This window comes from Teleopsis dalmanni, chromosome X (genome assembly GCF_002237135.1).
Source record: "Teleopsis dalmanni isolate 2A chromosome X, ASM223713v2, whole genome shotgun sequence".
NCBI lineage: Eukaryota > Metazoa > Arthropoda > Insecta > Diptera > Diopsidae > Teleopsis > Teleopsis dalmanni.
The window spans coordinates 43,297,737-43,308,540 of NC_051848.1; the positions used below are offsets into that span (position 1 = coordinate 43,297,737).

At 27.7% G+C, this 10,804-nt stretch overlaps 1 protein-coding gene across 1 annotated transcript; it reads left to right on the top strand.

The window, feature by feature from the left end:
- The first annotated feature begins 580 nt into the window (after positions 1–580).
- LOC119688952 (putative uncharacterized protein DDB_G0287457) lies at positions 581–9,880 on the top strand. Its single transcript, XM_038103644.1, has 2 exons — positions 581–1,146; positions 9,564–9,880. The coding sequence occupies exons 1-2, from the start codon at positions 596–598 to the stop codon at positions 9,655–9,657; spliced, it is 645 nt and encodes a 214-aa protein (XP_037959572.1). The 5' UTR covers positions 581–595; the 3' UTR covers positions 9,658–9,880.
- The last annotated feature ends 924 nt before the right edge of the window (positions 9,881–10,804 follow it).

Sequence of the window (10,804 nt, forward strand, 5' to 3'; positions counted from 1 at the left end):
GACATGATTTGACCATCTTTTTAATATTTTGCAGATAAATAAAATTTTGTTGTTTTTTTAAAGGAAGCGCAAAAAGCAATTGAAATTGTCAGCAACATTTTTTTTGACAACTTTATATACATATTTTTAAAAGCGTATGTATATAATATTAAATCCGTCACAGTGCGAGACATCCTATAGTACTAATACAAACTTAACTAAAATGAGAAGCAGCATCGATTTATTGATCCCTCTAGGTGCTTTAAATATTCAAAGTAGCTTCTGAACTAATCGGATGCAATCAAGCAAAGTCACTGTTTGTGGAGGTATTTAGATAAAAACTGTGGTTATTATGTTTTAATATTAATGGTTTAATTTTTTAATGGTTAAAATTAGCGTATTCTATTATGTAGCTTCAATATTAAGAAATATATTTAAGCGTATAAATAAAAAAAATTTATTATTATAAATAATAAATAAATTTGTTTGAAGGGTATTCAAACTTCGGCTAAGCCAAAGCAAACCTTTATATTTACAATATTTTAATTTACACAATTACACAATGACTAACTATTTACTCTTTTTTTTTTGCCGTAGAAATGATGGTGACTTTTGTATGCCCAACAGCAGAGAACTGTCAGCAATAATTTCGTCTGTTGCTGCAACGACATCACATTTAATGACAACAGTTGCAACTGGAATAACACATCCTACAACACAATTACCACATACTTCCATCAGCAACATAATTGTAACAAAAAACAAGTGCAACGACAAATCTTGCAGTAGCAATAATAACAGCAACAGCAAGAGCAATAGCAGTGGCATCGATAACAATGATGTTGTTAACAGCGGCAACAATGACAAAAAAAGCAACAATACTAACAACAGCAACAATAACAACATAAATGATAACAAGCTAAATGCAACAACACTGAATATTCCGGCAACAATTGAAGAACATCAACAAGAACAACAACAGCTAACACAGCAACAACTTAAATTGCTACGGCAAAGCACTAGCAGCGATGATGATTCCGCGATGCAATCATTTGAACGCCGTGATTCCAGCTCAAGCGGCTTTTATACACGTAGCGGCTGCAGCGCAACTATGGAAAGTGAATACAGTGCAATGGTGGCATCGGTCTATCAAAACGAAATGGCCAAGTAAGTACACCTCTCCTGAAAGGCACTCTTACCTTGTGAACGTATATTCAATTTTAGTTACATTTCTCCCCGCACTTATGAAACTTGTTTCTACCTGGGCCGTAGATAAATAAATTTTTATTTAAATAATTATTGTATAAATTTTTGAAGTGGTTCAATATTTTTGTGCAGTGGTGTAAAATATCTGTTCTGTAGATGCAATACAAACAGTAATAGTTATCTATTTGCTTGTAGAAGTTGTCGAATCAATCTTTATTAGTTTTATTAGCATAGTCCGTGCTAAACTAGACAATTTTAAATCTTTTTGAAAATACGTTAATCTCAAAATAATGCTAATGTTGACTTAACTTCTACAAACCGACTGGAATATGTACAATAACACTATTAGTCTCTGACAAAATTATAGTAAAACTATAACTACACAATCAAAAACAGAACAAAAATTCGGGGTCCCCTATAAAATCTTATGGAATCCTAAAGAAAAATTGAATTTTACATCAGAAAAGACAATAATAAATAAATACAATAATAAAAAAAACAATTACATACTTATCAACACTCGATCCGTGTTATTCAAAGGTCAATATATGTAATTTTAAAATACGTGTCTAGTTAATTTAAAAATTGTACATAGGGCTTTCAATAATAAATGTTTACAACGACAAATTCTCATCGTGTCAAAATAAATTATATTCTTTATATACTAAAAAACTGGAATGTGGAATTCTTATATATACAACATTATCCGAAGAGTCTGAGCATCATTATTAATAAGCAGAAACCTCATTAGAAAACACTGGTACCTAAATCCTAAACTCAGCCACTGGATATACACCTTAATTGCTACGCTTATTGTTACATATGAATCATTTATCTGCGAAAGCTACGAAAGCTGCAGAGACTAGCCAGCATAATGACAAGTGGAACGATGAAAACCACCCCCAACAGCAACCCGTGAGATTGCATTGGGGCTCCCCCCACTTCACCTACTTGTCAAAAAGGAAGCAATGACCCTAATAAATAGCCAAGCTATAGTTGACTAGTAATCAATTAACAAGATCACTCGATAACACTCCATTCCTTCTAGGGAAGGAAATGCAATGCGAGGAAGGACTAAATATCACCATACATGACATTTACTCACCTAAATTTAACTTCAACCAATAGTTCCTTGCACTAATACCAAACAGAAATGACTGGGAACGGAACATACCTCCACTTCTGGTAGTACTAATAAAAAAGCATCTTAAGCTATACTTATTCTATTTTACTTAACACTATAAATATGCAGCAATATGTAACAGTTCTTATAAAAATTCTCAAAAAAATTTAGGGAATTTTAAATGTGAACATGGTATTACTCTCGGTCTACGCTGGTTTTAATTTTGACAGTTTGTTAAATACCTCATTTTTCTGGTTTATCAAATTTTTAAAAGAAAGTTATAATTTTCTTGCTTCTTCGTCTCGCAAAAAATGACAGTAAAATTCGACAATATGCAGAAGTCTTTAAACATCTAGATCTAGAGTAAATATGCAGAAATGATTTTTATAAACTATAGTGTTCAAATTTTAAAAATAACAATTTACAACGATTAAGGTATTTTGTGTAGCTGTGGTTTATGCGTTAGTTCAAATTAATAACACAGTAAGTGTAAATATGTATATAAATAAGTATATAAATAAGTACATATAAATAAGTATATAATATAAATAAATTTAAATAAAGTTGTTAAATTCTAAATGTAAATAAAGTAAATTGAGTGCATATTTGATTAGTGTGTTAATATGCGAGTCCACGGTTCGAAATTGATAGAGTTCAATTTCTGACACTAATAGTAATAATTAATAATTATATATTAACAATTAAATTAATATATATTTTAAAGACCACTGATGATGCATTATTGGCGATATCAGAAACAGCTCTATAAGCAGCCGTAGTATTCACTTAAATAAACATTTGAAAAAACTTTTTAATTTTAAAAATTTTTCCCTCTCTTACAGATTTTTTGTGATGAGATAAATATAATTTTTAATTATAGTTTTTATTTATAATTTTTAATTTAAAAGCAGATATTTATCCTTACGTGAATTCTACTTTTATTTATATATATTATGTTTGTGTACCAACGTTCGAAAAGAAGAAAATATTTTCATTTTTCTAATATCTGTAATATTTTATATACAAACATCTTATACAAACATACTTCAACATCTTAGTTTTTATATGTAAGGACTTTCGAAAAAAAAAATATAGTTCATCGCCCTTTTATCTATATAGATCACTTTGTACGATCACACTAATCTTACTGAACTATTAAAAATGAAGGTTGAGTTACATATTATGTTGTATAAATTTGTTTATATACATACGTACATTTGAACATCCAAGACTGGAAAAAAATTTTTACTCGAACAAGTATGTCATACATATATGATTATTCAAAATTCAAAATTTATATCTATGTATGTATTATTGTAAATTGTATTAATATAATAAACACTATTAATGATATAATTATATTTATAATCCTCAACTAGATTAGAGCTAGTTCACAATATACAATTAAAAATTGATTACTAATTGTATTTATAATTCTCATTATGTTGTAACACTTTGGTTTATAAATACATCAGCTAGGTTGTGTATACAATTGTAAAAATATTTTAATACAAATTTGTGCTCAATTGACCTTGTTTTTCGTCTTCTTCACTTTTTTCTAACGAGGAAGAAAATTAAATTTCTTATAAGAGACTTTAAGTTTATAGAATTTGCGTGTAAAAATAAATTTTAAAATTGTATTGAAGGAATTTCAATGCCCTTATGAAATAATTAAATAAATAGTTAAATAATCAGTTTAAAATTCACATTTAAGATCTCGTTGAAGAATAGCTGGGCATCTACATTGGCTATGCCTTGGAAATTTTCATGTTCGAACGAAATTAGGTATCTCTTTTAAGTCTTGTCTGCAAACCTAGACTTGTATGTGCTATTGAAAAAGTGAGAGTATGTGCACAAATTTAAAAAAGTTAAGCCAGTGTAAACAGAGAGTAATACTATGTTTACCCTTAAATTTATGAATTTTGTATACATTTTGTATAAAAATTAACACATATTGCTGTATGTTTGTGGGTGTTTGGGCAGCACTAATAATACTAAACATAGCGAAAGCGCCTAAAGAGAAATGCTAAGTCAGATCGAAAACAGAAAGGGTTTGTTATGGTCAGTAAAATAAATAAGTGTTATATCAAACAACTTTTATAACTCAACAATTTCTTCACTAAAGAAAGAAAAGGACGTTTTAGAGCTATATAAACCTTACCTTAGAAGTAATATGAATTTTTTCAGACATCAGTTTAAATTAAATAATATTTGAATTATTATAAATTAAATTTAATATACTATTATTATTAATTATATTTAAAATACTGTAATACTAAAAACTAGAATACTTTACACATATTATTGAGAATATAAAAAGGCTTCCAATTTCATAACCGTTTTCGTAGTAAGATTCTTAAACCTACAGAATTATTGATTAATTTCTAAATTATTTATATTATAATAATTTATTTTATTTAAAAACAAAATATTAAATATTTTAATTATTTAATAAAGGCAATTTGACAATCTGATTAGAGAAGAATTTATTTGGACTAACCTTATAACTTTTCTTATGAATTTTGATGGTTCTTAAATATGTTTATTTGAATTCAAGGATTCGTATTAGAGGCAATCTAAAATATTTCAAATAATTTTCTTCTTTATATAAAAATCTTCAATTTTCTTCTTTTCATATAAAAATCAAAATACATTCACAATTTTCATAACTTGAAATGCCATTCTGCAAAGAAAAGGTTGCTATTATGAAGACTTCGAGTTAAAGAGTTGTGTGTAAGGGTCTCTAAACCCTGTTGCACTCTATTTAGTTTAAATTACACAAAATTTGAGTTACACATGTTCGAGTAATGGAAGTTTGGCTGTGTATTTCTTATGTTTAAATAAAATTCGTAATTGGAAATTTAGTTACGATTTTAAAACTTTCCTTTTGACCACAAATCAAAAAACTGATATCTATCGATATCTTAAAAACCTGCTCCACGGATTTTTTAGTTATCATTTTCTGAGTTAGTAGTTTAAAATACTTCAGTGGATATAGAATTTTTTTTTTATTTATTTATATTTTATTTATATTTATTTTGAACTCTTAATACAATTCACTAGTAATACCACGTGCATTCTGTGAGTGATGCATATTATTGCTAGAAATGAGACTCTGATCTGGTATCGCAAAGGACCTTAATGGTCTAACCTTATCTTAACTTAACCTTATTTTACCGTTGAAGTTCAGTTTTAGGCCAAAATCTATTTTTATTTATTTATTATTTTTATTTATTTATTTTTATGTGTTAACGGAAGGTCTGATATTATTTATATTTATATGAACGAGGCTTATATTATTTTTTATTATAAAACTTTTTTTGATCATTATAAGAATATATTCTATGTATTAACATTTTCCACACAAATTTAAAGTTTTTTATAAAACGAAATATTGGAATAAAAGGGTTATGACATAAACACATTCATTTATTTATCTATCTTGAAAGTTTAGACCACCTCCGATACAAAAGTTAGCTTTCCTAAGGAATCACCCTAAGGAAGACATATATTTCAAGTTTTTTATTTGTAAAAAATAAAACCTACGCTTATTACTATGTTAGCTAAACTTTTTTATATAATAATTTTTATATTAATATATATTTCTGACATATTTGTTTACAGCTTGCAATATAAATTAAGTGTCTTCTACTGCATCCTTTTAAATTTTTTTCGAATTTAGGCCATTCCCTTCTATGCAAGTCAAATTTTATTATTTTGTTTATTTCGTATATTTTAGTCTTGAGGTATGTCAAGATATTGTTATGTTCTATTTCTACAAAGAACTATAAATTATGATGATTAGACTTCATCATATGTATAGAATAATTTGGGTTCCTGTTTTCTTAATTATTATTGTCTTTTAACTCTATTATTAGAGCTTCTTCCAAAAATGCATCTATATCTGCAATCTGCAATATCTGCAATCTGTGTGGAGATATCAGAGCTTTTCTTCAATAGTTTTAATATATTTTATTACACATACATCATGAAGCTTCAAAGATTAAGAAATTATCTATTTATTTGCTTTCTTATGCCATTAGATCAAAACTGAGATACTAGTGTATATGTAAAGTGTATATAATGATATATACATATTGCATATGCTTGCTGCTAGCAACTTTAGTCGTCTGTCCAATTTATAGGCTGGTCTATTAATCTTAATTAAATAAGATTTATGTACTTATTTAATTTAATATAAATAATTTAATAATTTATCTCTCTATCTCTGTCTTATCCATGTTTCAAGTGTTGGATATATTAAATCTTAAATGATTTCTTTCGTTAGAATTATTTATTAGCCAAGGCTAAGGCTATTTCATCAAATTCTGGATTAATGGAAATCTAGATTGTTTGGATTAAAAAAAAGCCAATAAAACTTTATGCATCCATTTTGAAGGAAAGCTTAATTAACAATTTTTTCTTTTATTTTTTCATTGCGTGCGATTTAAACCAAAATTATGTAAAAATTCTAAAATCGGAGTGTTTTTTTTAATAACTTATCTCTTATTTGGCTGATGAAGTACCAAATTTGGACGCAAATTAAATTCAAATTATATTCTTGGTCATGTACGTATTAGTATAGGAATTGTCATTTGAATTGCTTTTTGCAAAATAAATATTTGATTATAATTTGTACTCCATATACGACACAATTAAGTCTAAAAATGGTGTGGACTTAATTTATGAGGTCAAAATGAACACATAAAGGCTTTCAGTACGAATTGTAAAAGTGCGATTAAAATGTGTTTTTCTAGTTTTATGAAAAATTTCAAATTATGCTCATTCCATATAAATACCTACATAAATATATGTATATAAATATATATTTATAAGCTATATAAATAAGCTGAGTTTATATTCACAAAACAATTTTTTCGCAAGAAAACAATTTATAAGAATTTAAATACATTAAATTGCAATACTGTAATAGCCATTCAATAATATTTTATACATTAATATAGAAGGGATTTCACTACAAATATTAATTTCAAGATTAACATTTTGAAGTACCATTCTCATCGAGAAATTGGAATAACGAATAGGATTATGTATATCCTTGCTTATACTTTCATAATAGCTTTGCTTTTAGAACTCACTCAAGAAAGGATAGAGAGTCTTTGACGGGTCAAAGATAGGAAAATGTACACGAGCCGAAATCTATACCGCAAAGCAAGGTAAATTCTACTACCTTGGCGATTCTACTTCAATATTTTAGGCACAATTTTTTGTCATGCTATTTTTCCTCTTGTTTTTTTACTGTAAGCATGGTCTTTCATAAAAGGAAGGTCTATATTCCCACTGATAGTCAAGCAGCTATTAAAGCTATTTTAACAGTCATGGAGTCAAACTCGGCCTGCCCTGTCGAACCTCTTGTAATCCATACCTACCGGCATTTAAAAAAGAGATACCAGAGCACCTTTTATGTTTTTGTCCAGGTTTGTTCAAAACCAGGCTGAAGCATTTTGGTGCCCAATCCTTTAATACACTCGCTGATATTTTCAACATTAATATTGGTCAGATACTTGCAATTATTAATGCGTCCGGCTGGTTTTAGAATGCCCATAATTCTACATACAATTACGAGAAATGTGGAAAGTGCTAATCAATTAACTTTCTTTGTTAATTGAAGAAGATTGGATCCTCATTCAACTACCTGCCTAGGTAAAGAAGATGTTTTCTATAACAGTATTGTGTTCGTCATACAGTTTTTAATAGAGTAACCTAGAACCCTGATTGAATGCACATTTCAACTATATTTTAACTATAGAATAAAACTAATGATATGAAATGATAAACAATAAGACAACAACACTGTATTTGATCGTATAGGCGAAGCAGTTAAAAAATACCTGGTACAGGCCTTTGATATTGTTAGAGCCCTCGAATGTTAAAATATCTCAACTTGAATATATCTCTATATCTAGTACCAAAGAAAGTTTTAAACGAAATTGACATTCCTACAACAGGATACTTATAATTGAAAAAAAAACTTCTAATGCCATTAAAAAGTTTCTTCACACCACAGCTACAAAGATCACTTCATTTATATTTTTTTTTTCACTCGATAGATTTAGCTAACTTTTTGAAATTTTGGTTTACAAATAGTTTTGTAGAGTTTAGTATTCTGAGGAACTCTTTTTCCTACGGTATACATATTAACGTAGTCTGGTCTTTGAGATATTTGATTTAAAGTATAAACTTTTATAATGATTATACTAAGCTATTTCATTTCATTAGATGGCCATGACGTGAGTCATCCTTGGCCACGTCTAGTAGTCTCCGCCAGCCAGCCTGATTTGTTGCTTACTGTCGCCAGTTGGTAGTACCGAGCGCTACTCAAATCGTTGGTCACCTGGTCCTTCCACCGAAGATGCGAATGTCCTCTATCATATTTTCTACCTGTGGCAAGCTCCGTTCTAACCGGAACACTTTCTTCTATTCGCACGACAAGGGACCATACCTCTTTCGAAAAATTTTGCTCTCAAATCCTCCTAATATCAGGCATGTTAAAAGATTTGTAGAGCGTGACTTTTGTTTGTCAGGAGAGGGCTTAATTTCTCAATTGCCTGCTTAACCCGAAATAACATCTCTTGGCAAGAGTGATCCTTCGTTGAATCTCTAGGCTGACGTAATTTTTAATGTTTAAGCTGGTTTCAAAATAAACAAAGTCGGACTTTCACAATTTCGGACTTATAATTGTCGACAGTGACGTGGTTCCCAAGACGCTCAGGAGATTTGCTTGTTGACAAGAAGTACAAAGTACAAAACAAAGCTATGTTAATATAAATTAGTCATTAAATTATGAGGATTAGGAAATCGGTAATATGTTTACTAGTGACGGAGATGAAGGAATTCTCTCTTTCATATTTGTCTTAGGCAGAAAACATATTTTATGAACAGTTTCATATAAAGAACTGTTCAGTTTAAGGACTATCCAGCTGATACTATTTCAGATAATGAGAAATGAGGTACCATCAAGAATCTGGAATTGGTTCATGGTATTTATATTGAAATTTTTAATAAATGTATATGTAAATGATGCAAAAGTAGATAGAAACTTTTCATTTTTGAATATTCTCTCGAAGTTTATTAAGTGCGTGCAGTACAAGTTTTCAAATATAGAGCATTCGCTCTATATTTTTGGCAGGTATATTATATGGAATTTAAATTTTAATTTTATTTGAATATATATATATAAAATATGTGATATATAAAAATATACTAATTCACAACATTTTGTTTATTTTTGCAGTAGTGATAGTGCATCTGTGGCATCAGATTTGACCCGCATGTACGTCAGTGATGAAGATGAGAAGCCAGAATTTCAAGTTACGCACTTCCATTGAGGACATTTTTACTATTTATGAATACAAAAGTTAATTATTAATATTAAATGTAACAAATATCTGAAATCGTGGTACAAGGAACCGTTTGCCTTCAGTAAAATTTATTATAGTAAAAATAGTCAAATTGTATGTGAGATAGGCGATGCCATCTTGTAATTGCTGTTAAAAATATTTTTCCAATTCGTTACAGAGTAAATATTTTTACTTATTAATTTTTTTTTTGTTTTATTGGCTTAAAAATATGGAAATTATTATTTATGTGTGTATTTTTTATGATAATGATTATTTTTCAAATAATTGAAATTGTTCCAAAAAATTGGTATAATTTGGTATAATTAAAAAATAAAATATTTCAAAAAATTAAATTTATCAATGTAAGATATATATTTTTTTATTAGAAGATTGTAAATCTAAAATTATTAATTAAACAATTGTGAAATGGGAAATACTATGTATAGTAGAATGAATTTAAAATGATGGCTATTACTGATGTAAACACATACATTAATACGTTATATGTTAGATTTATTTATATATCGTTTTAACGATTTTAAGTCATTACTGCTTTTGCATTAAAAATTTTATAAAAAAATTATTCAACATAACACAATGAGGGATATAAATTTATACAATAATAATATTATATTATAAAAAAATTTCAAAGTGTTTTATTTTTCAATAATTATTTTCACATATAATATTATTTTACTAATATTATTTTAATTATATTATTTTACTAATATTATTTTACTAATACTATTTTACTAATATTTTAAATTAATTATATTTAAATAAGTTTTGCCAACACCAATGTAAAAATTTTCTTACTATAATTTTAATTTAATTATAAATAGTAAATATTAATTTCCCAATTTGAAATATTTGTTTTGCTTAAAACTTAAAGAAACTTCAAAATATTATGTAGTTATGGCAAAAAACTTAGTCTGAGGTCAGATCCGTACCCATATATTATTGTATATGTACATATTGTTATAAAGAAAAATGATACTTTTTTTGGAGACTTTTAATGAATAATTTGTTATAATGAAACAGAAAATATTAGTCAATTATAAGTCAAATCTTAAATTTTCCATGGATTCCTTACTATCTTTACAGTTTTAAGTAAAAGAAAATATGAGTGCTGTTT